Source organism: Marmota marmota, unplaced genomic scaffold (genome assembly GCF_001458135.2).
Source record: "Marmota marmota marmota unplaced genomic scaffold, marMar, whole genome shotgun sequence".
Classification (NCBI taxonomy): domain Eukaryota; kingdom Metazoa; phylum Chordata; class Mammalia; order Rodentia; family Sciuridae; genus Marmota; species Marmota marmota.
This window is the reverse complement of record NW_026000138.1, coordinates 5362372-5389250: the sequence shown is the minus strand read 5'-3', so window position 1 is coordinate 5389250 and position 26879 is coordinate 5362372. Positions and strand designations below refer to the sequence as shown.

General features: G+C 40.3%; 1 protein-coding gene and 1 non-coding gene across 2 annotated transcripts in view; one reads left to right on the top strand and one right to left on the bottom strand.

The window, feature by feature from the left end:
* Positions 1–26879, top strand: part of Fbxw8 (F-box and WD repeat domain containing 8) — a 106151-nt gene that overhangs the window by 8402 nt on the left and 70870 nt on the right. Inside the window, exons 2-4 of the mRNA XM_015502542.1 lie at positions 3274–3378; positions 20093–20257; positions 24167–24255. Coding sequence (XP_015358028.1) covers positions 3280–3378; positions 20093–20257; positions 24167–24255 — 353 coding nt within the window. The 5' untranslated portion in view covers positions 3274–3279. The remainder of the gene's footprint in view (positions 1–3273; positions 3379–20092; positions 20258–24166; positions 24256–26879) is intronic.
* Positions 14121–14224, bottom strand: LOC125611262. Its single transcript, XR_007341419.1, has one exon. It is a non-coding gene; the product is annotated as a U6 spliceosomal RNA (small nuclear RNA).

Here is a 26879-nt window from a genome sequence, read left to right as displayed (position 1 = left end):
GCTGTTGTATATAGGCACTGACTAATCAGCAGATGCAGGCTGCCCTCTGGGAGGAGATGTTTCTTTAGTAAGGAAGCTTCTTTGGCCAAGGGTAGTGTCTAGGAAGCACTCAGCTCTGAATCACTGGCAGGTAGCATTTTCATCAGGTAGAATGATTTCATCCGATCTGAAGGAGGACTTGCGGTGTCCACTACTAGAGCCATTGAATGAATGCCTTGTGCAGCATGAAGCTGCAACATTTGATCTCCTGACCTTGTGGGTCAACATATTTCTTTTTATGAGGTGGGGATCCAACCCAGATCCTGGAACATGCTAGCTCTACCACTGAGCCATGTCCCCAGCCCTCTGCCCCCCGTCTTTTTTTTCTCTGAGACACCATCTAAGTTGCCCCTGGTTGGGTTTGAACTTGTGATCCTTCTGCTTCAGCCTCCTGAATAGCTGGGATTGCAGGCGTGTGCCACCCCATCCAGCTACGTATTTCTTAAGATGTGGATCTTCCTGCTGTTCTCTAGTCAGTGGAACAACAGGGAAAATCATTTATTATTATATGAAAGTCTGGGACTTGATCTGTTTTGGATTGATGATCGATGGTTTTAGAGTTTAGATGTAATTCTAAGAGCACACTGATTTTTAAAAAAGTTTGTCTTTGGACTGTTGGTGTTTACATAATTACAATATAATGCTTTGGTTTCTCTCCAGGACTTAGAAATGATCCATCACTGCCTGTGCATTAACAGACCAGTGCAGCATCTGACTGACTGTTGTAATGGTGGCCATAACACCACTTACTGGTCACTCGCAGCTTGGGGGAAATGCCTCCTTTCCATCCAGTGTGCACCAGAAGGAATCCTTCCTGAGTCACTATAGAGGACTGCCCTTTTAAAGTTGATTGTTTTAAAAAGTCCTCTTGGAGAATCCCTGTTGTATTGTACTTGGTGTTCAGACTTCTGAGTAGCTTAGCCTCTGCCAGCCTTTTGCTATTGCTCTGATTGTCATCTGCTTGTATATGACAATAAATATAACGTGTAAACAAGCTGGTTTAGGAGTGTCATGAGAGGGGGAACACCTGTTTGTTGAAGAAATAGACAAAAGTCCCTCAAGGAAAATGAATAGCAATATTCACAATCATATATTGCATGCTTAGTCCTGGTACATGTGCCAAGCTCTCTCTGTGTATTATCTCATTTTATTTGTAATAACATGTTCATGGGTTGTTATACTGGGTCTGTTTTATAGATGAGGAAACTCAGATGAAGTTAGACTGCTGGCTTGGCTAGTAAGGTAACAATTAGCTTTATCACCAGTTGAAACCAGTTGGGATGTGCTCTGAGCCTCCAAGGCTCCCAGAGATGGTGGTGGTTGGGATCAAGAGGGACCATGGCAGGGTTGGGTATGCTAGGATAGAGGTGCTGTCTTCCAGGATGAGGATGGAGGATAGGCCAGCTGTGTATACCTAAGACAGGAGCTGCAGCCACCAAAAGTGTGACTTTTCTGCATCAGAATAAAAACAAAGATGATGATGTCTCATTCCTCATCAGAGTATCAAATCCAGAAACTAGGTCATGGAGCATCCTGAACGGGACCTACTGAAGAAAGCAAGTCCTGACAAGTCACAAAAGGAGACTTCAGTTTTGAAGAGTGTGGGCTTTTCCCTCTGCCTTTTCTGCTTGTATGAGGATAAGGAACAGTTTTCTCTTGTTTCTTTCTAAGTAGGTGATGTAGGCCTTTCTGCTTCACTACGGTCTTAATAATCTAAAGGGGAGAGCAGGAGGGAGTCCAGAGGTGCGTGCGGCAGTCTTGTCTTGTGCATGCTTTCCCTGACCAGCTGGGACTCCCTCTGGTGGGTTGTGAGGTGTCTTCAGTTGTATCTGGGCTGAGTGAAGCCAGTTAGTTGTGGGAGGGGACCTCACCTGATGCGAGACCAATGACTTTCCATTATTTTTCTAGGCAAAGACCCTGTGTTTTCCAATTACCCTTGCAGATTTTTTCCTGTTTTTGTCTGTATGGCCAACGCTTCTCTCCTGTTTTAGCATTCTGTTCCTTCTTTGTCCACAGAGGACTGTCAGCTCTCACTTTTTTTCCCTCTAGAGAGCTTTTTTGGCTCTCGTGCTTCACCTTGCACTGTTTTTACAGTTGAGCACCACATTTCCTTATGCTCCAGAGTTTCCTTATCCCTGAGACTCTTAAATGAATAGGAATACAATTCCAGAATAATCTTTATCCTGAGTTGTGGTGGGGTCTAAATTAGCGCTCACACTCCATTAACAATGCTGAGACTATTTTCTATTTTGGGACTGCAGTCTCACAACACACAAAACTGTTGTATTTGAGTAGTGAATTAACAATTTGCCTGCAACCAATAAGTCACTGATGTCAGCCAAAGCCTATTAAAAATGAATTTTATTAAGTGAGTTCTGCCGGGACAAAGAGCACAGCTTTCCCTAGCTTTGCAAGGCACATACCATGCCACAGTGAGCTTTGGCAGGTGGATTTGGGAACAGGCAGAGGGGCACACATGCACACTTGGCTTTTCCCTGTTCTCGCACGTATTGCTTTGTGCCACCAGGGTCGTCATGACAGCCTTATCTCCAGCTGAAGCTGTTACCTCGTCTCTAATTGCTTACCCAAAGGCAGGCGAGCTCTCATTTCTCTGCATTAATAAATGACACCGAAGAAGAACTCTTTGTTTGCACTGGCTTGCTCAGGTTAACCAGCGTAAGCCCCTGAGAGCATTAGGAAACCTCGCAGAGGGATGGGTTCACCTCCATCTAGAGAGCATTGGGCATGTTGATTTTTTACTCATGTTCACTGCCCTATTCTTTCCCTGGTTTGAAAACACTTCAGTGACCCAGGTCAGCATTTCTCCAGCTTTGGGTGTGCCCCCTCTCTGAGGTGGGGAGAGTAGCAGTTGTCCTGGGAAGAGGAGTGGCTTCCCTGACTTGCAGGCTCACTTTCTTGAACGGCTGCTGCTCACTTTGCCTTAGAAGGCAGGAGGCTTTCCACAAACCTTTTCGTCTATTTTTGTAGTGTATCCCAGGTCATGTGGATTTTGTAAGTGTATGTGAGGTTTGTGGGGGTCAGAGAATTGAGAGTGGCTGGCAAGTTCTGAATTAGTCTCATGACTTCTTTGTGAAATAGAGTACTTCCCTTCTGGAAAACAGCCTTATCTCTCTTGTTACCACCTAAGAGTATCTCTGGTAACTTAAAAGGCCTGAAGATGTGAGTTATTTTCATATTTCAGAATCTTAAGCTTGTTTCTTTTTTTCTCCTCAGAATGAAATGGACGATGTGCCCTTCTTTGATGTCCAGCTGCCTTATGAATTGGCAATCAATATATTTCAGTATCTGGACAGGAAGGAGCTAGGAAGGTGTGCACAGGTAAGCTGCTATTAAACAGATGTTCAGATTTTCTACCATGTATGGTTAAAACCCCTGGATAACAGAAATTTATAGAGTTACAAACTTTATAGGATTAGTGAATTGCATAGTGACTTTATTTGAAGGAAGGCAACCTTGAACTTTAAAGAAAGGACCGTGCTGCACATCACCACTTGGTGTTTATTTTTCTGTGACTGTGAACTCAAGAGCTCTCTTCTCCCTGCATTCTGAGTTGTGGCTGACCTGTGGCACTGAGCTCAAGGCTGACAATTCTGGGCTCTGCCTTTATTGAGCCAGCCTACACTGTTAATGTACTCACAGTTTTTAGTGCAAAGATGTGAGTCCTTGATTAAATCAGGCTAGTTGTTAGGGTGGGAGCTGAGGGTCAGTTCAGGGACAGAACAGTGAAGTCATGTTTTAGGCGTATAGTCCAAATTACCCTTTAAGCTCCAGAATCCCACTCAGTGAGGTAGAGGTATGTGAAAACTGAGACCCACCAGGGAATTGAAGATCAATGTCACCCATTTAATGCTGACTCTGGGGCATACACCATGGGGTGGATTGTTGGGAGATATCGTCTAGGGCAAGCTTCATTGTGTGCACATATCATGGGGGATATCTGTAATATGCATATTTGAATTAAGGAGATCTGGGGTGGGGCCCAGTGGTCCACATTTGTGACCAGGTGTCACCAGTTATCTTTGGCCACACTTTGAAAGGCAAGTGTTTATGCCACTAAAGTTGTTCTTTTGTTCTCATCATTTTGGCTGAGAGTATATACTTGATTTCTCTTTATCCTTTTTAGCCTTGCACATGCTAGGCGAGCGCTCTACCGCTAAGCCACAACCCCAGCCCCTTAATTCATCTTTTCAATTGATAAAAATCTTACTTATTTTGTACAATATGTATACATTGTGGAATGGCTCAGTCAAGCTAATTACTATATGTGTTATCTCACATACTGTTGTTATTTTGTGGTGAGAACATTTTAAAATTTGTTCTCTAGGGATTTTTCAAGTATACAATACGTTATTATTAACTATAGTCATCATGTTGTGCAGTAGATCTCTTGTAGAAATCTTGAACTTTTTCCTCTTTTCTGACATATCCTTTGACCAGTATCTCTCCAACTCCTGGATCCCCCCTTGCAACCTCTGTCTCCTCTCTAGCAGCAGAAATTACCAGGAATTCAATTTTTTTAGATTCTACATATATCATGTGGGATTATGTGGGATCATGTGGTATTTGTCTTTCTGGGCCTGGTTTATTTCATTGAACATAATGCCCTCTAGACACAGTTATGTCACAGATGGAAGGAGCTCCTTTTTTTTTCCAAGGTTGACTAGTATTCCATTGTGCGTATGCACCCTGTTTTCCTTATGCAGTCATCTGTTCATTCTGTGTCTGGACTCTGGTGAATAATGCTGTGGTGAGCATGGGAGTGAAGCTCTCTCTTCGACCTGCTGATTTTCTTTTCTTTAGATTTATACCCAGCAGTGAAACAACTGGATCACAGGGTAGTTGTAGTTTTGCTGTTTGAAAGAAACCTCCACAGTTTTCTCTACCAATTTACATTCTCATCAGTAGAGTTGCAGGCTTCCCTTCTCTCCACAGCCTCTCTGGACTTGTTATCCTTTGTCTTTTTGATAACAGCCATTTTGACAGTGGGAGGTGGTGTTTCCTTGAGGTTTTAATTTGCATTTCTCTCCTGATTAGTGATGTTTATATTCCTGTCAGCCACTTGTATATCTTTGAGAGATGTCTGTTCAGGTGCTAGGCTCATTCTTAAATCAAATTACTTGTTCTCTGATTATTGAGTACCTTAGATGTTTTTCGATATTCTTTATCAGATGTGTGATTTGCAGATATTTTCTCTTACACCATAGGTTGTCTCTTCATTCTGTTGACTATTTTCTTTGCTGTGCAGAGCTTTTTAGTTCTCATCCTGTTTGTCTATTTTTGCTTTTGTTGCCTGTTATTTTGGGTCATATCCAGAAAAATCATTGCCCGCACAAGTGTCAATAAGCTTTTCTCCTGTTTTCGTCTAGTAGTTTTATCGTTTCAGGTCTTACACTTAAGACTTGAATACATTTTGAGTTGAGTTTTGTATGTGGGTGTGAGATAAGGGTCTAATTTCATTCTTCTCTGTGGGAATATTCAGTTTTCCCAGTGTGGTTCATTAGACTATCTTTTCCACATTGTGTGTTCTTGACACCATTGTTGAAAACCAATTAAATGTAAATGCAGGGGTTTATTTCTGGGTTCTCTGTTCTGTTTTGATGGTCTATGTATATCTATTTTTAATGTCAGTACCATACTGCTTCAATTACTGTAGCTTTATGGTGTGTGTGTGTGTGTGTGTGTGTGATATATATATATATATGTGTGTGTGTGTGTATTTTTTTGTACTGGGAATTGAACCTAGGGCTGCTTGACCACTGAGCCATATCCCCAGCCCTTTTTATTTTTTATTCCAAGAAGGGTATCACTAAGTTACTTAGGACTCTCTAGGTGGCTGAGGCTGGCCTTGAACTTGTGATCCTCCCTCCTTAGCCTCCTGAGTTGTTGGAATTACAGACTTGTGCCACTCTGGCCAGCTTTTGTGGTATGTTTTTAAGGCAGGTAGTATGATGCCTCTAGTATTTTTCTTTTGACTCAAGATTGCTTTGTCTACTCAGGGTCTTTTGTGGTTACAAATTTTGTATATATTTTTTTCTTTCTGTGAAAAATGTCTTTGGAATTTTGATGGGTATTGCATTGAATTTGTAGAGTGCTTTTGATGGAATGGTTCTGATTCATGAACACAGGGTATTTTTCCATTTATTTATGTCTCCTTCAGTTTCCTTCATTAATGTTTATAGTTTTCAGTCTTTAATCTTTATGGTAGAATTTATTCCTTAAGTATTTTGCTTTTTTTTTTTTTTGTAGCTATGGTGAATGGGATCATTGATTTATTTTTTGAATAGTTAGTTCCATGTTAACATAATACAAAAGCTACTGATTTTTGAATGTTGATTTTGTATCCTACAGCTTTACTGAATCTATTTATTAGTTCTGATTGTATTTTAGTTGGAGTCTTTAGGGTTTTCTATATATAAAAGATCACACTGTAGGCCAACAGGGACAAGGAGACCTCTTCCCTTCCAATCTGAACGTCCCCTTTCTCCATCTGGGACTTCCAGCCCTATGTTGAATGCAAGTGGGGAGTGTGGGCACCCTTGTCTTATTCTTGGTCTTAGAGGAAACCTTCAGCATTTTACAGTTGAGTGTGATGCTACTTATCTGTCATTGTGCTGACGTATATTCCTTCTATATTTGGTTTCTTAAAGAGCTTTTATCATAAAAAAGATGTTGAAATTCATTAAATGCTTTTTTTTGGTGTTTTTGAGATTATCATATAAATTTGTCCTTCATTCTGTTCATGTATATCACATTTATGGATTCCCATTGATTTTTATTAAGTGTGTATGACTGCAGATCATATGCTTTTTATGATATTCCCTAGAAGATATTGGAGGATCCATTTTCTTAACTGCCAAAAAATGACTTTGTTTAGTGGTTACCATTTTCATCCTTGGATTCTATAATGCATTTTACACAGGTGGAGATATCTTCCAAGAGGAAAGGTTTGGTAAAATTCGCTAGTAAGAAGACTATACACTAAAATCCAAAGCACCCCAAGAACATGAAGTCCAGGATATTAAGGCAGTTTGAGAGTGGTAAAAGTCAGATTTGGACTATAGAACTTGCTATGTTGTTGGCAGTTGGGTGAAATCACACGTGATACAGGACAATTTAGAGAGTTTGTGGTGTGACACTATTTTTCATGACACATTTTGCTTAATCATTTTTTTTCTACTTAAATGTGAGTTTGAAAGAATTTTCAGTATTCTTAATTGCCTCAGTATTACTTCAGTGGAGATGCTGGCAAATATTTTTGGATGTGTAGTGTGTGTCTTTAAGAAATGATGGAAATTATTTAAAACTGAAACTCAATGTGCTGAAGTGTGAACCAGGCCCAGAGCCTATCAGTTGTATTAAATAAGAGTACCTATATTGTCTTCTTTCCCTTTGGAAATCTGATTTGTTATATTCTAACTTTACACATTGGCCCTGTTCCCAAGAGTTGAAAACAAGAGTGTTGCTAAATGAGTCCAGCTCCTGGATTTGAGCCTGATGCTGTTAGCTGAAGTCTTGGAACAGGGTCTAATAACTAGCTGCATTACACAAAGTCAGCATTAGACGATAAAATCTTTATTCTTGATAGTGAGCTGCTGTTTAAGGAATCATTTCTTTTAACATTGCTTTTTGCTTTCCCGCTTTGTCGAAAGCCATGTGGCTTTCACATCTGTTGCTGATTTTCTCATCCAAAGAGTTTATCAGTGAAAGATAGGATCTAGTGGAAGAAGAGATCCCCCTTTTGGTACAGTGGAGCTGCATTTCAGGATAGATTGGTTATGCTGGTGAGATTATTCTGCAGGTGTGAACATTATAATTTGCAACATAGTGGTCCAATTGTCCACCAGAATTCTTCCTTCTTTGGCCAGTTGGATTTGTTTATTGTTGTTAGCCTAGGTCTAAGAGCACATGTATAAGAACAGAAAATATTCTTAAACAGAGCCCCTTTAACTTGCAGTGACTAGGGCTGGGGCTGGGGCTTGGCATTAGTGCACTTGCCTGGCATGTGTGAGGCACTGGGTTTGATTCTCAGCACCATATATAAATAAATGAAGGTCTATCAACAACTAAAAAAAATATTAAAAAAAATACCAGTGGCTAAGTTAGCTGCGATATGTGTAACCAGGATTTTTCTAGAGCTTTGACGTGAAGATAATGATGGACATGTAGTAGTTTATAGAATTGGCTTTGTTTCTTCAATCATTAAAATAAACCACAAAATAATAAATATAAGTAGCATTTTCATTTGTTTCTTGTGGTGTTTTTATTTTTGAAACAGGGGGAAAGTTGTTCTATTGGTTGGAATGTCCTGCTGCTTTACGATTTTTGTGTAAGAGGGGGCTTACTCTCTCTGTCTCCTCTGTCTTTTTCTCTTTGAATCTAGGTACCTTGGGATTTTAATGAAATTGGGCCAGTTATGTGGAATTGGCATCATGAACTATGTGTACGGCCTTGGAGAAAACCTGTTTGCTTAGATCTTTATGCCAAATTGGTAACTAACAGTAAGGAATCCTTACTGGGGAGGCCTTTTAATTATGCCTCAAACTCTGCTGGAGAACTGATTTTGCTTCGACTTTGCCTTCTTTCCACATTCCCTCCTTTTTTTGCTTTATGTTTCCAGAACTGAAGTCCTCTACCTTGGTTGGTGATTCTTGTGCACTTCTGATGCTGACCTCTCTAGCTTCTTGTTATTGTTGGATAACCCTCAAGGGACTTAGTATCTTTGGGAGTGCTTCATCCTGAAACACAGTGTGGCTGTTAGTAAGCAAAGTTATTCATTGGACCCTTCATTGAACAGCTTTATCATTTTGTTATTTATAATTTTATGTTCATCCTTTTTCATATACACAGGATTCCTGGCATATTAAAAGATAATATTTTAAACTGGATAATAGTGACAAAATCATCAATTTTAGAATTACAGATTGTTTGGTTTTAATGAGAAAAGTTAAGTTTACTGTTACATTGCAGCACTGATAATTTTTTTTCTTTCACTTTTGGTAATATTGGAGATTGAACTGAAGGCCTCACGTATGTAAGGCAAATGCTCTACCACTGAGCTACTTCCCCAACCCTTTTTTTGTTTTTATATTTGAGACAGAGTCTCACTAAGTTGACCAGACTGGCCTTGAACTTATGATTTTCTACCTCAGCCTTCTCAGTACATAGGATTACAGACATGTGGCACCAACCCTGACTGGACTGAGGAGGGTTGGTTTTTTTAAGTATTTACCAATATGCATTTTTAAAAACTTTAAAAATAATTATAAATTCATGAGATGTTGCAAAAAAAAAGTACCCCTAGTTTTTTCCATTAGTAATATGTTGCATAATTATAAAATGATATCAAACCAAGAAGTTGACATTGTGGCAGTCCACAAAGTGTATTCAGGTTGCAGCAGTTTTACATGTGCCTAGGTGTGATTTTAATTCTGTGTGACTTTATCACAAGTGTAAATCCATGAACTACTACCACAGTCAATATAATTGTATGGATTTCTTGTGCTATCCTTCTATAGCTACCCTGACCTTAACCTTCTGTCCCCTCCACTAACCCCTGTCAACCACTGATTGGTTCTTCATCTCTATAGTTTTGCAGTTTTTGTTTTCAGTTTTTCAAAAGATATAATATTTTTCGTTGTATGTATTTACTCATGTGTAATACTTAGAAATTTAGCTACATGGGCAACTATGTCTTGTTTTTCATGTAAAAGGCTGGAAAATGGAAATAAAGAAAGCAACAAAGGGAAAGGCAGGAAGATGCAGAGGTGAAAAACTAAAGATTGTGATAATATTGGTGAGGAAGAAGTAGGTGATGGCAAAATAAATAATTCTAGAGCTAAGGCTCAAAATATTAGATTGATATTTCAAGTTTCAAGGAATGTGATCTCATGATCTTACTAGATGTTCACATAGGAAAAACTAAGTTCTGTGTTGTTTATAGCTAAAGCATTATAATTTTAGTGAAGTTTTTGACAGTCAGGAATCCATAGCCAAGTGAGGCTGCATTAATCCTCGGGCAGCAATGATTTTGCAGATCTGTGTTGTTGGCAGGGTTCCCTTTTAGTTCTCAACTTCTACTTTTGCTGCCAGGTTTGTCTTTTAGGGAGAGGTGTAGAAGGTCCCGTGTATGTCCACGACCCAAGCACTTTTAATTCACCTGGTTGCAGTGGTTGCCTTCTTAAATCAGGGGTTCAGGAAAAGGCAAAACAATTCTAAAAAGTAGATCTAGAGCTAGAGAAAACAAGAATGGCCAAGTATTGACAGTCATTAAACTGAGTAGGAGCTACTTGGGAGTTCTTTACTCTGTCCACTTGACTTTTGTGTGTTTGAAATTTTCCATAATTAGAAAGTTGAAGAAGAAGATAATAAAAGCAGAAAGCAAGAGAATGGTTGTGAGTGAGAAAGTCAGAGCCTGTTGAGGGCAGCCCATGTCAGGAACTGAGCTGTTTATATGAACTTTGAAAATGAAAGCAATTTTTTTTTAAGTTGAATTTTTAAAAAGTTGGCCTTATTCTTACATCTCATTTGATTATTTACAGAGGACTTGCTGTGTGCCAGGTGCCATTCAAGACAGCAAGCTCAGCAGTGAACATCTCAGATAAAACCCCTACTTTTCAGAGGGCTTACATTGTATGCAATAAACACCTCATTATATAGAGTATGTCTCCCTAAAAGACAAACCTGGTAGCAAAAGTAGAGTATGTGATATGTGCTATGTCGTAGACCAAGACATCGGAGGTGATGTTGCACTTTTAAGAGGACAGGGAAGACTTCATAGAGAAGGTGACCTTTGAGCAGGGACTGGAAGGTAGGGCAGAGGAAACTGTACAGGTCTCTGGCAGAAGCCCTCAGGCAGATACAGTTGAGTTTCACTTGAAGCAGGGTCTGTGGTATGTGATGGATGGCAGGAAGGTCAGAGTGACTGGGTTGTGGTATACTGTATAATGGATTTCCAGATGTGTCCATGTCCTAGTCACTGGACCCTGTGAACATGCTTTCATGGTAAAGGGCCTTTGCAAATGGGATTAAGTTAAGGATCTTGAGATGAGATGGGGGATTATCTTGAATTATCCAGGTGGGCTTAATGTAATTACAAGGCTCAGAGAAGAGAGAACTTGCTTCTGGCTTTGAAGATGGAGTAAGGGGTCCAAGCTAAGGAGTAGAGATGGCAGCTAGAAGCTGGGAAAGGTAAGAAATATATTTCCCCTGGAGCCTCCAGGAAGAATGCAACTACTACCCACTTGAATCAAACTGTGGAATATGATATGTCAAGAAATTTGTAATGTTTTGAACAACCAACAATAAAAAAAAAAAAAAAAAAAAAAAAAAANTTTTGTGTCCATCAACAACTAAAACAAAAAAAAAAAAAAAAAAAAAAAAGAATGCAACTACTACCTTGATTTTAGACTTCTGGCCTCCAGCACTGTGAGAGGAAATCTCTGTTGTTTTACATCACTAAGTTTGGTAGTGTGTTAGAGTAACCATGAGAAACTAATAGAGTGGCACTGAGTGGGAGGGAATAAGAGAAAGGATGGTCAGAATGTAAAAGGCATTTTAGCCCACTAAAAGAATTTAAAGCTTCATTCTGAGTGGCCTGGGAAGGCTTTGAGTGTTTTGAGCAGAGGAGTGACAAAGGCTTACTTTGATTTATTTTATTTGTTTTGTAGTACTGGGGATGGAACCCAGGGCCTTGTGCATACTAGGCAGGCACTCAACCACTGACCTACACTTCCAGCCCCTGACTTTCTTTTTAAGTGGGATCATTTTGGCTGCTATGTGGGGAATAGGCTGTTGGGGGACAAGCATGGCAGTAGAGAGACCACTCTGACCTGAAATCATCCAGAGACGAGAATGTTGGCTGGGCCAGGCTTGCCCCAGCAGAAGTGGGCAGAGTCAGAATTGCCGATGGGTTGAATGCACGAAGAGAAAGAAAAGTCAGCCAAGACTCCGAGGTGTGGACTAAGGAACTGGAAGGATGAGCTTGCAGTTTGCTGAGAAGGCGAAAACTGTGTGATGAGCAGGTTTGAGGGGAAGACCAGTAGTCAGGTGTGAGGCTGGAGGTGAGTTCTGGGTTGAGCTCTGGGTTGAGATGTTAAGTTGCGAGCCCTTTGCACGTCAATAGTATTTGAGGCAGGTAACTCAAGAGAACATGAAGGAAGTGCATGTGGGAAGAGGAGGATGTTCAGGGATGTCTATGGATATGGTGTGTTCTCCCCAAGCAGATGTGGTATGTGAAGGTGTGAATGGAACAATGACATTTCCCCTTTGTAATCTTTGTTGATAACCTTAATCCAGGCAGAGCTAACACAGCTAATTTTCCAGCCACGAGCTCGCTCCTCCCCATCCCCCATCCCAAATGTGGTGATTCACAGTGGTGCTATAAAACAAAATGCTGGAGACACTTTTATTAGCAAATTCTTGCAGCTGAGGCTCACTCAGTGGGGCTTTCACTGAGCCAGGGCCTTTCCAATTCTGGTGTATTAAAGAAAGACCATTGGACCTTTGGAAAATTCAGGCTTGTAAACTTGCTACATTTAATATAAGTCAAGAAATCAAAGCAATTAGAAAGATTTTCTTTTGGTTAGCCCCTTTAAATTTTGCTTGTGAAAGTTTAACTAGATCCTTGCTGATTTTTTTTTCTTCAGAATTAAATTCTTAAAGGCTGTCATTTTTCTTCTCCTTTAAAAGAAGTTAAAAAGCACCTTCCATTTATAGTTTGCTAAAGAAATTGCTGGCATACTTTCATTTTTAATGCCTAATTGTGGGTACAATCCTGATCCCTTTTTGGAAGTAATTCTCACCTCTACCTTTTGTAAATCCCTCAAACAGATGTGTGTGTGTGTGTGTGTATGTATGTATGTGTGTGTGTATTATCCAGGATCCTGAATATTATTTTTTGCAGACTAAGAACTGAGTTCTGGCATTAGTGATGTGGATAATGCACCAAAATGTCAACTTTTTATTCTCAGTTTTTTAGTTCCTAAACCTTTTTTGCAGGTTTTCAGATTGTTATTTAAAACAACTTGGATCTTATAGAAGGTCTGAGATGTTTGCGGCTCCTGAAAGTCCCACTGAGAACTTTCTCCATTTTTTTTTCTTCATACATGTACTTTGGATAATGATGATCATCAATTCCACTATCATTTCTAACTCCATGCCCCCTCCCTTCCCTTCCCACCCCTCTGACCTATCTAGAGTTCGTCTGTTCCTCCCATGTTCCCCCTCCCTACCCCACTATGAATCAGCCTCCTTATATCAGAGAAAACATTCAGCATTTGGTTTTTTGGGATTGGCTAACTTCACTTAACATTGTCTTCTCCAATGCCATCCATTTACCTGTAAATGCCATGATTTTATTTTCTTTTATTGATGAATAATATTCCATTGTGTTTAAATGTCACATTTTCTTTATCCATTCATCTACTGAAGGGCATCTAGGTTGGTTCCACAGTTTAGCTATTATGAATTGTGCTGCTATAAACATTGATGTGGGATGTGTCCCTGTAGTGTGCTGTTTTTCAGTCCTTTGGGTGTAGACCAAGGAGAGGGAAAGCTGGGTCAAATGGTGGTTCCATTCCCAGTTTTTCAAGCAATCTCCTTACTGCTTTCCATATTGGCTGCACCAATTTGCAATTCCACCAGCAGTGTATGAGTGTGCCTTTTTCCCCACATCCTCGCCAACACTTATTGTTGTTTATATGCATAATAGCTGCTGTTCTGACTGGAGTGAGATGAAATCTTAGAGTGGTTTTAATTTGCATTTCTCTGATTGCTAGCAATGATATATTTGTTGATTGAGTAAACTGTATATCATCTTCTGAGAAGTGTCTGTTCAGATCCTTGGCCCATTTATTGCTTGGGTTATTTATTTTTTTGGTGTTTAGCTTTTTGAGTTCTTTATATCCCTAGAGATTAGTGCTCTATCTGATGTGTGAGGGGTAAAGATTTGCTCCCAAGATGTAGGCTCTCTCTTCACCTCACAGGTTGTTTCTTTTGCTGAGAAGAAACTTTTTAGTTTGAATCCATCCCATTTATTGATTCTTGATTTTAATTCTTGAGCTAAAAATATGGAACCCTTCACGAATTTGTGTGTCATCCTTGTGCAAGGGCCATGCTAACCTCTGTATCGTTCCAATTTTAGTATATGTGTTGCCAAAGCGAGCATAAACTTTCTCCATTTTAAAGTGGCTGAAATATGTTTGGTTTAGTTCTTATGACAACCCATCCAGAATGTTTAATGTACTTGGGATCTTCTAATTTGTAGTCACTGAGCACTGGGTTTGCGTGCTATTAAAATAGTGATTTAGAAGCTCCATCTGAGAGAAGGGGAGAAAAAAAGATTTTGGACTCCAGAATTTAAAGGTCCCTATTTGGGTTCAGTCTTTTGATCTAGACTGACTGTATGAGCAGGAACCAAACTTTCCCATGTATAGTTTCCCCAATAATGGGAAGCAGCCCTCAGTCGGGGTACATCAGTGGATTGGGTCTCACATGCAGGTGTCAGTATGGCAGATTGAGGTAAAGTACTGATGAGAGTTGCTGACCTTAGTATCATAGATGTAGTTGGTGCCCAACTTACATCTTGACTAATTTGTCTGCAGAGCACTGGGCTTTTGAAACACTCCTTGGAGGAAGAAGTCGGGAACCAAAAAAGTCTGGGAAACGCAGTTTCTTACATTCCCATCTTAGAGATAAGCAGTCTGTGTAAAGCTCTGAGAAGTCCTGCAACAAAGAATCCTGCTTAGTATTGTTTAAACCAGTGTTCCCTAGACTCACTTGATCGTGGAATACTTTTTTTTTTTTTAAGTTTTATTTTCTTAAATAATTTTTTAATTTTTTAGTTGTAGATGGACATAATATCTTTATTTTTTTTATGTGGTGCTGAGGATCGAACCCAGTGCTTCACGTATGCCAGGCAGGCACTCAACCACTGAGCTACAACCCCAGCCCTTTTTTTTTTTTTTTTAAGAAACTTATCAGGGTTGGGGCTGAGGCTGTGGCTCAGTGGTAGAGCACTTGCCTAGCATGCATGAGGCATTGGGTTCGATCCTCAGCACCACATACAAATAAACATATAAAATAAAGCTATTCTGTCCATCTACAACTATAAAAAAATTTAAAAAAAGAAATTTATCAGCACACTGGGGAGCTATTGTTCTGCTGAACACACTTTGGGTAGTGCTGGTCTATTTAATGAGGTAATAATGACATTTTTATGGCCTCTTTGCTATTCTGAGTCTTGTTCAGTAGTTACATTTTTATAAAAATTTTGTTTTATAATTTTTACAAAAAGGGCTCACGTATCCCAAGGATCAGAGTTAGTTACTCTGTGTTTGGTTAGCACTTTCTACCTTGGAGAACCTGGGAGGATTTCTATACGTTACTCCTCATCTTATGGCTCATTTGCTCCTGAGTTCCAGAGATCTGTTAGGGGGTGTACTCTGCTCTGAAACTATTTGAATTGTGGCCTGGCTCTATCACAGCTGACGTTAGTCCATCCCTTTCTGTGCTTCTTGAATGCCTACTACTCAGACTCACTCTGGCACAGACAGATGGACAGACACTACCAGGGTGTCATGAGTAGGCTCAGCTGTGGATCACATATGCCAAATATAAAACCACAGTGTTCTGTCTAGTCAAAACTGGGGCTCCAGTGTTATTGAGTCATTATTCCATTCTTTATTGTCTGACCACTTGTGATCAGATGAGGATTTGTTTCCTGAGCCCTTATGGCTAAGATGGAAGAGTGTGGGATGACGGTGTGGTTAAGTGGATTTGTAACTGATGCTGTGGCCTTACCCAGGGTGAGTTGCTTAATGGATCCATGTCAGCAGTGGGGTGGACTCCAGTGGTTTGCCACAGGGCCCTGTCCAGCCTCAGCCTCATCTTGGTTAACTTTTTTTAAAAAAATAATTAAGACACGAAGGCCCACGTATCATATTTTGCAGGGGATTTATATATGGGAGAATTAGCTAGTACAGTGGATAACAGTTAGGATTCAGAGATGATCTGAGGGGGCTAAAATGTTGAGGTGGCACTTAAAACAGATAAGAAGTTTAGAAAGTTAAGAATTTAGGTATAGCCAGATGCAGTGGTGCATACCTATAATCCCAGTGGCTTGGAAGGCTGAGGCAGGAGGATTGCAAGTTCAAAGCCAGCCTCAGCAACTTAGTGTGGCCCTTATTTTGAGACCCTGTCTCAAAATAAAAAACAAAAAGGGCTGGGAATGTAGCTCAGTGGTAAGGTATCTGACAGGCATTTGTGATGCTTGAGTTAGCACTGAAAAAAACAAAACCAAAAAACCTTAATGTCTGATGAGATCATATTGTTTGTGGCACTTGACAACCCATATATGGGGGATTGTTTGGTTCTGAGTACCTTATTTGATGAGGAACTCTATAAATGCACAGCTATTAGGGTTCATTCAGATAGTGATGTGTATGGAAATCAGTCATAGATAGTTGAAGGAAATGGATAATATTTAGACCAGTGAAGAAATGGCTGAGGGACGTGTGATAACTGTCTTCAGCTACATGAGGGACTGTCGGAAGATTAAATAGCTTTCTTCATCCAAATAGCAAAATCAGGGCCATGGGTAGAAGTCGTTTTCATCACAATGGAGGAAGCACATTCTAATAGTTAGATGGCCTTGTGAGAGACCCAAGTGATTTGGGAGGTCAGCTCTTCACTGGCAGCATTCCAGGACTGCCTGGACCTCTGCTGTTCAGAGAAGCTGTGAGAAGCCTTCTTACTGTGGGGAGAGGTGCCCAGTTGATTGCCAGCACCCTCGTAATTCTTCATTTCTAAACCCTTGAAGGTGGGTGAGGCTTGAGCCTGTGTGACACCTTCAGCATTACAGTGTGACACTTCAGGAAAATGACAGAAGCTTTGCCATTTATTTGTGCCACTTTTGAAGCTGTGGATTTCATGTGAAGTGCACAGCCTGTGCCTATAAGAAAGTGACTTACATGATGTGACTATTTATCACATGTGGAGCTTGTATGCACACATGTACGGCAGATACGTAATTAGGGAAACCAGAAATTAATGTGCCATCAGAGTGTTAAATTATTCAGTGTTCCTTTTGGTTGAATAAGGTATAATAATGGTTATTTTTTATATAGCTTGCTTGAGATGGAAAGTCAAAAAATTTTTAGACTGAGATAGACTGCATTCTTAATTTCTGACTTTTACTTTGTAAGCTTTAGCTTCTTCCTATATGTCCTTTTTTATTCCTTTATTCTCTCATTATGGTCTTCTCCTGTGTTAAATAGATATTTTCTATTATGCACTTTAATCCCCTTGTTTCTTTCACTGGATTGTTTTTGAGTGAACATCTTAAAACAATCTAGTTTGGATTAATACCTACTTAATTCTAATAGACACCAAGAACTGCTCCATCATCATTGTATTTTGCATACATTGAAATACTTGGAACCTGGTGTCCCATAGGTCTCTGAGGGCTCTGTGCATTTTCTTCTTCATTTTTTTATAATTCTTTCTTGGATTGGATAATCCAAAAATTTGCTGATTTTTTTCTACCAGTTCATATTTGTTATTGAGTCTCTCTAGTGTTTTTTTTTGTTTGTTTCAATTGCTGTGTTTTTCAACACTAGAACTTCTACTTGTTTTTTTTGTTGTTGTTGTTGTTTTAAATAATTTTTGTCTGTTTATCAATATTCTCTGTAGGGTAAAACATTTTTCTTATACTTTCCTTTATTTCTTTAGACATGCTTTCCTTTAGTATTTTGAACATGTTTATAATAGCTGATTTAAAGTCTCTGTTTGATAAATTCATTGTCTATACCTCCTCAGGGACACTTTCTACTGACTGCTTTTTACCCTGTGCATACATCCTACTTTCCTATTTCTTTGAATGTCTTGCACTTTTTTGTTGTTATTGTTGTTAAAAACTGGACATTTAAAATAATGTTGCAACTCTGGTAATCAGATTTTCCTACCTCTGAAGAATTTGTTGTTATTACCATTTATTGTTTTTGGTTGCTGCTGTTAAGTGACTTCCCTAGTCTCTGTTCTTTATCCTCTATGGCCACTGAAGTCTCTGCTTGGTGATTGGACAGAGATTTTCTTAAATGTGCTCAGGTGTTCTTTGTATGTTGGAACACCCCCTCACTATCCCAACAGTTTACCACTCTGCCTTAGCCTTCACTTCCTGCCTGTGCAGGGCAAGTCAGCCAGAATTGAGAGATCAGGGCCCCATCTGTTTTTTTTTCTGGGCACATGCACAGTACTGCACATGAACCTACATTCCAGACTCCCAGGAATAAATATATGAGAACCTTTCAAAGACAAACCCTGAGAACACCTCATCCCCCAGTTTTTCCTGTCTTTATAAATTTAAGCTTTCTTGGTCAGCTTCTTCTTAGCTCTACTGGCAGTGCCTCCTCTGGCATCTGTAGAGCTAAACTTACTTAACACTTATTGCTTTAAACAAATGCCCTGGAGATGGGATAGAGGTCAGATAAAGACTAGTTTCAAGAACAGTTTTCCAGCCAGGTGCCAGACAAGGCAAATCCTTTGGGGATTGGAGTTTAGGGAGATCTAAACCTGTTTGGCGCCTCTGGTGGCGGCTGGGCTGCTGGTTTTTACAGTATCATAGTTGTGAGACTGCTGTTTCAAGGCCGCCTTGCGTCACTTCTGCTGCTTAAGTACAAGTTGAAAGTCGCAGATCTTACTGATATGCAGCCATTTTTCATAATTACATGCACCTTAGAGTGTATCAAGCCTTTCATTAAATCTAGAGTCCTGAAAAAGTCAGTTGTGACTGTTTGGGGCAGCATTCTGTGTGGTGTTATGGAGGAGCAGATTTTCAGAGATGCAAAAGTTAGCTTCCTATTTGTGCTTCATCCACCAAGGCCCCCTTGAGCAACAAGACTCTGCCTTGTGCATGATGCACATTCTTTCTCACTCTCTGATGCTTCTCTCCTCAGCTGTCTCTGGTTCGTGAATTAGCCCCAAGGAGTGCTAAAGAGCACAGGGTCCTACAAACTGCTGGTTACCAATCACTTTATTAGGAATGAGTTTCAACCTGCTTGATCCTGCATTACTAGCATGTACCATAAACTGGATCCTATTGATCTTCTGAATCACTCTCTCCTCTTGCCAGCAGAGTCCATTTTTTGCAATCTGGCCAGCTTTGTACATTATCCTGTGATGAAGTAAATCCATTATTCCCCTAAATTATAGTTGGAAAACAAAACATAGCTAAAACAGCTTTTTCCGCTGGATACTGTTGGGATTGAGATTCAGGCCAAACATAACATCAATTGCTCTCTACCAGATCTTGCAGGCCTGGTTAACAGCTTTGAGTTTTGTGTTAAATATATATATTTACATATATAATACATATATTTTAAAATTCTAGTTGTAGATAGCCACAATGCCTTTATTTTATTTATTTATTTTTATGTGGTGCTGAGGATTGAACCCAGTGCCTCACACATGCTAGGCAAGTGCTCTGTCACTGAGCCACAACCCCAACCATATTTTTAAAATCTATATATTTAAAATCTAAGTTCTCATTTGTAACATAATTTTGGAGTTTTATATGACCAGATGTTTGACTTATGGGTGTTTATTTTATTATAGCCTCTCATTTCAGAGGCCAGTCTTCCATTATATAAGATGGAAATACAAGTGCTGTTGGTAAAAAGTAGAAATTCTGTTCTGAAGAGCTGTGTATGATTATGTAGCTAATTACCGTGGTAAAGTTCGTAATTTTTTTTTTGCATTTTATGTACTTGTGTATTTTTTCTGTCTCATTTGTTAGATAATAATTTAATCAAGCAGGCTAAAATGTGAGATTACATGGTGGTACAACAATTTTGAAATCTTGAAAGATAAAACTGGAAACATTTGCTTGTATTTTTTTCCACCTCGGAGTGTTTTGTTAATGAGACATTTTATACTGCCATAAACCCAGGGCAATAATAGAGGTGTTGATTGATTTTTGGATGGTGAGGGGCCCTTCTAATTGCAGATTTTGACATTTGTGTCACTTCTGCTGCTTTAGGTGAGCAAGACGTGGAAGGTGATTGCTGAAGATGAGGTGCTGTGGTACAGGCTGTGCCAGCAGGAAGGGCACCTTCCGGAGAGCAGCATCTCAGATTATTCGTGCTGGAAGCTCATCTTCCAAGAGTGCCGAGCCAAGGAACACATGTTAAGAACCAACTGGAAGGTAGGCAGTGGCCAATAACTTTACCTGTGGAAAAATAGCTTGCAAAGACATGGGAGTCCAAACCTTTAGTTGCAGCCTGAGGTTAATTGCCAGAAGTAGAGGCAGAGGGGTGTGCTGATCGCTATTGATGACCTGTTTTGTCCCTCCTTGGAAGATCTGCCTCTGTTTTCAGTGACAAAGTTTGAGAGCATCCCCCTATTATCCAGGGAAGGACAGCTGAGGTTGGGCTGCCTGTCACTTCCCTCTGCTGGTTAGGATTGTTGGAGTCATATTTGATATAGCTCTCTCTCACTTTTGACACCTTCTTGGAGAGTCCAAGAAGGCAGAAGCACCACCTGCACACAAAAGAGGAGCTACAAATGCCATTTTAGTAACTGTAAGAGGGAGATCATTTCACATCCTTAAGAGCTGTCTTCTCTTCCCTCATGTAACCCACTGGCTTGCTGCCCTTGTATTTATCACTTAAAAATCTCTACAGAAATATTAGATCACAGCTAAGAATTTGCACAGAGAAGTGTTTCCATGGATAACTGTCGAGAAGCGTGCTACATAGAGCTGTGAGAGGCATGACAAGACGGTGGTGTGCAGCAGCATTTCTTTCCTGCCCAGGAAACTGGATATTCATGAGTAGAGAAGAGATAGAACCACATTCTTCTCTCCCATAAAGTCAATCCTAATAGACTTTAACATGAATGACTTTTGCTCATTACTGATGGTGACATATTGCCTATGTGTATGTCTCTCCCTAGTCACCTCATAACCTGATTAGTGACTGATATGCTTGATGAGGGCAACCTCATGCAGTTCTAGCAACATTAGCCAGAGCAGTGTCTCTCTAATTCAGGGTTGCTCAGCCCCGGCACTAGGGACATTGGGCCAGCCTCTTTTTGTAGGGAGCTGCCTTATGCATTGCAGGATGTCAAGCAGCATCCCTGGCCTTTACTTACTAAATACCAATAGTATTCTCATCCTCCCCCAAAGTTGTGATAACTCAGAATGTCTCCAGATATTGCCAGATGTCACATGGGGGCAGAATTGCTCCTTGTTAGACCTGCCATTCTAAGGAGAATTAGTACAGGTATTTTTTCTTAGGACATTAAGACACCACCCCTAAGAAAGTCATGCTCTCCCCACAGTGTTTGTTTGCATTCACCAAAGGTAGTAAACTCATTTGGAGGGGTCTGTTAGCTCTCTTGCCTGTGAGCTTGGTTAGGTCTTATGATGGAGGACAGACATAGATGAGAGGCAGGCAGGAAGGTTTGACAAACAAAGCCATTCAGACAATCAGGGGCAAGGAACAGAGAGTCTGATCCCAGTAGAAGAGGCTGCTGTTCAGGGGAAGCTCCAGAGGGGGGTTAACGTGGGCCTCTCTGTTCAGAAAGGAGGGATCCTTTGAGATTTATGAATGTGAGAGCTGGAGATATTCAGTGTCCCTTAGATTGAATTCAGAGATTTCAGATCCTGAGGGAGAAAATGGCAGCTAAGATTTTTGCTTCCTCTTTGATGGCAGAGAAGACAAGGCAGGCAGGCAGTACCACCACCTCATTTGGGCTGGGGATGACAGCAATGAAGCATTTGGCACCAAATTACAGTTTTCAGGTTACAAACAATTTAACTAAATGCCTATTTATTGTTTTTCTCGAACAAGCACAAAACCATATGCGCTCAAGGAATGTTTGTCCACTGAGTGAACTGGGTATTGCTACAGGCAAAAGTGAGGGAGACTTCTCTTTGGAGTGTCTCTGGCCCATTTCCTGACACTGGTAATAATGAGGACTATATGGGTAAATTTTTTTTAAAAGCTATTTATAGTCCTTTATTTATTTATTGACATGTGGTGCTGAGAATCGAATCCAGTGCCTCACACATGCCAGGCAAGTGCACTACTGCTGAGCCCCAGCCCCAGCCCAATATGGATGAAATTTTAAATGATGATTCTTTCATTAAGTATAATGATGGGATTTTACTGTAATTTTAGAATGAAGGAGTGCTTCATCAGAACATGAAAGGTCGCATTAGGGCACATGGCTTAGCTCTGGCCTGCCTCTGTTTTCTTATATCTAGAAGGGGCTTACACCTAACACTGCTCCCCACAGTGAGGCAAGGACATCCATGTCCTAAGTCTAATGCTCCTTCTGCTGAGGAGGCCATGCTCGGTGCTCAGGCAAGGCTGTTCTCAAGGCTCTTAAGCCTTTGTACACAGATACACTGTTCCCATCCTATTTATGGTAGATTTTAGAATGGGTTGGGCAGGTGATTTGGTTTGATACCTTCTTGGTCAATGCCTGGGGAAAGCTCAGAAGGAATCCCAGAGTTCTCAGGTCACTCTGTGTAGGGGTGACCTGTGAATGCATGCACTTATCTGCACCTGCAGTTCACCCTGGAAGTGATTTGATGAAGTGGGTGTGGGGGCCACAGTGTTGCTCTTCCTGGGGTGTGCATAGTGTTTTCTTTCACCCTGGCATTCTGGGACCTCTATGACTAAAATATCAGTGAGGGATCAGAGCCCAAGAAGGAGAGGGAAGCCCCCGGACAGAATGAGTCAGTGCCAACAGCAGGCAGCTTTTCTTCTCAGGCTCTCTTCTTTCAATACCTTTTTTGTCAAAAGAGCTCTTCTCTCTGCTTTGTAGCCATATCCTTCCCTTCCCTCATCATGACTCCACAAGTCGGAGAGCTCCTATTGGATGGGTGCAGTTTTATCCCTCAACTGTAGACTTGATCCTCAGATGAAGTAATGACCACCATTGCAGATTCTCTTGCCCAGTTTCTGGAGTATAACTGCTTAATAAACATGGATTTAATGGGATGAATGTCATCATCTCTTCCCTAATATAAGCAATAATATTAATGTCTACCTTTATTGTATGATAAGAACTGTGTGTGACACTTGGGAACACTATTTCTAATCCTGGGCCAAAGCAGCAAAACTAAAATTATGATCATTTGGTACTTTTAAATTACTGTATTCATGCTTGCTTTTTGGCTTAACTGTCTACTCTTTCACATTTCCCACCTGTAAAGACTTTATATCTCTTCAGATTCCCTTGATTTTTATTTTGAAAGTAATTTTTTTTGAAAGAGAGAGAGAGAGAGAGAGAGAATTTTTTTAATATTTATTTTTTAGTTTTCGGCAGACACAACATCTTTGTATGTGGTGCTGAGGATCGAACCCGGGCCGCGCGCATGCCAGGCGAGCGTGCATGCCAGGCGAGCGTGCATGCCAGGTGAGCGCGCTACCGCTTGAGCCAATCCCCAGCCCCTGAAAGTAATCGTTTAATATGTTTTTTTCAATCAATAATGAATGATCTTGGAAAAAGAATTCAAAAGTCAGAGTAGCACACATAGTGGAAAATAACACTCCCTCACCTCTCTTTCCACAGACTCGGTTTAGGTTAAGTTTAGGTTTTAGGTTTTCCATGGAACTTCTGAGCTCAATCAGAAATGTCATCTTTTCTTCTCTCTTTCTATCTCCTGGTCTTTATCTCTTGTGATATGTAGTGTTTTCATTTTATTGAGAGTCCTTGTAAGAGTTAATAGGTACTTTCTCTTTGCTGAACTGAATTTTTAAACATACTTTATATACTTCTTCAGATACTTGTGATTACCAGCAAATGTGGTCAGCTTACTATGGATTGTGGCTATTTATGTGCACATACTTCCTTTATATTCAGTGATCTCCTTGAGGACAGGTCCAGCATCTCACATGACCTTGCCCTCTGGTTCAGTGTCTTTGATGTATGTGGTAACTCGAATGTGATGTTAGTTGCCATCTTTGTCCTTTTGAATGCCCAGGTAACTTGAATAAAATTCATGCCATAGAAAAATCTCTGTGGAAGGTGGGTGAAGGTGAAGTGCATTGTCTCCTGGCTGCCCTAAGAATAGTATAAACTGCATCTTTTTCTCACACAGAATCGCAAAGGTGCCGTGAGTGAGCTGGAACACATTCCTGACGCGGTTTTATGTGATGTGCACTCTCACGATGGTGTTGTCATTGCTGGGTAAGCCAAGCAATTTTCACTTACTGCTCTTCTTCTTACAGCCTTTCATTTTTCAAGAACTGCCCTCTGAGCACAATGACCTTATCTTCCTGTGAGAGCATGTACCTTCCCCAGTGACAGCTGTGCGTAGGGAGGAGAATCTCTGACTTTCTTCTTTAGGATTTGAGAGCTCAGTAGTAAGTAGAGAGAAGCAAATAGTGTGGAGCAGATTTGTGATTCATTTGTCTTAATATGTCTTTCCTGGCTTTTAAATCACTCTCATGGCATGTTATGTTAGATTTTCATTAAGGCAAACAGTTTGTGTTTTATGAAGACATAAAAAAGTCAAGCAAGAATAATAAGTGTTGGCACAATCAGGTCCTGTTCTTATTCTCTTGTTCTGAAGCATTTATTATGAGGAAGGGCTGCGGCCACACATAATCTTCCTTGCCCACCACATAGTATGTATTTGCTATTTAACTTGTCTGGAACTAGGTTTTTTATGTGTCTCCATGGCCGAGAAATTTAATTTTAGCTTCTGTAAATTCCTTTGGCTTCTGTTCCAAAAACCACTTTCATGAATTCTTCATGTTTTACTACAGAGGTGCATTTATGTATTTCTTTAATGAACTATAAGAAGATCAATTTTCTTTGTGGATTAGGAAGGTGTCTTGAACTACAGTCTGCAGTTGTAAACTTTTGATTGTATGCTTTTACCATCTCAAATTGTATGCCCAAATGTGAAGACCCAAACCCTTAAACTTCTGAGTCTCCATGGGCTTTGGCTGAGCTGCCTCAGTGAAGGTGCTACCTACAGGAAACCAAAAACCAAAACCAACCTTGGCTTAGACTTTTTCTTAAAAAAACTTTCCTTAAATAGCATTCCTTGAAGAGCACTATTTGAATTGAAATTCTAAATAGATTATTTAAATATTTTATGATATGCCATGTCCCTGAAAAATTATTTGTTTTAAACAAGCTATACCCAGGAGGGACAGTTCTTTTTGGCTTCTGTTTCACTGGCTATAATTTAGAGGTTAATGTCCTTCTTGGGAGAACTGTAGCACTGTTATTTTTAGAAAGATTAATGGGTCAAAAATCTGGAATTCCTTCCATCCAGTTATCAGTAGGTCATCAGGCTTCTGCCCCTCATGGCTGAAATGTGGACCTCAGAGCTCACGTTGTGCATGGTGCTTCCATCCCCCAAGTCCGAGAGTCAATGGCTACTGCATAATATATTTGTATCCTTCTGACTTAAAGAGTCTCTCTCTGCCTGTGTAAAAAGATGCTTGAGGACAGAATGCTGAGATTGGACTGAACAGTCCTAAAAAGAGATTAGAAATAGAGGAGAGACTTTCATCCCGAAAGCCAGTTATACAACTTTGTTATCTGGTCATGGTCTCTGAGGCCAGGTGCCAGTCCTCCTTTCCCTGCCTCCCTGCCTCCCTGCCTCCCAGCTCCCTGGAGGTCTGTTCAACGCTGCAGATTAGGCAGCATAAAGCCCAGCAATGGCAGAGTTTTGTGGATCGATAAGATGAAATTTGAGCTGTGGGTCAGAGAGGCTCCTCACAGCTCCTCTTTCTAAGAACCTTGTGTTGATGGCTTAGCATGGGATCCTTCAATCTTGCTTGTATGTAGAGCATCTCGTGTTTATCATTAAAATTTTATCTGGTGGTTACGATGCTTGTTTTCTGGGTCAGCTCTCGAATCCCTTTTCATTTGAGACGATGGTGTTTGTGGTTACCTCATTCCCAATCAATGTTGTATTCACCAGGCCTTCTGCAGTTATGCATCTCCAAGGAGCTTCTTAAAGAGACATGCCACCTCACCTTGCTTTCTCTTGTACTTACCTATGTTCTTTTCATTTCCCTTCTGCTTTTCCTTTTTCTCTTTTTTACCCAAGTGGAACCTGTTCAGAAGTTTTGTTTTATGTAACTATAAACCATTTTTGCATTTAAACCCATTAAATATATCTCACAAAATTGGTGGAGAGCAAAGATTTGCAATATTTCTTGCTCTTTCCATCTTTTCAGTTCTCTGTGTAAATGTCCTAGGGTTGAAGTCAAGTTGCACAGGACTAGGCTAACTTTTCTTGCAGTTGGACTCACAGTTGACCCAGTCAGTGGAACCTTAGTCATTCACTCATGAACTCACTGACAGATGGTGGAGCACCTGTCATGTGGCTGTGCCCCCCCACCTGTGCTTGCTTTTTCAGCCATGTGCAGACATTATTTCTTAAGCTTTTGATCCTGCAGTTTTTTGTCCAAGAGTCTTTGCTTCCCTATCTTAAGAATAATCTGTGGTTATCTTTTCCTGATGTGCAGAGTTCATTGACATTTGTTTCCCGTCTACCCTTTTTCCTCATTACTCCCCTCAAGTACACTTTGGGTTTTTTCATGCTGTTCTAGTTAGTCATCTTTGATCACATCTTTGTTTTTAAACTGAGAGGTAATTCACATACTGTAAGATTCACCTTTTCAAAGTGGAAAATTGGGTGATTTTTGGTAAACTCCCAAGATCGTGCGGCTTCCGCCACTGTTTTAATTCCAGAACATTTCACCACACTGAGCAGAAACCCAGTCCCTGTCGTTTAAGGCCCGTGCTCCTCCCAGAGATTTCCATAGCACTCTAGCCTAATAAACAGC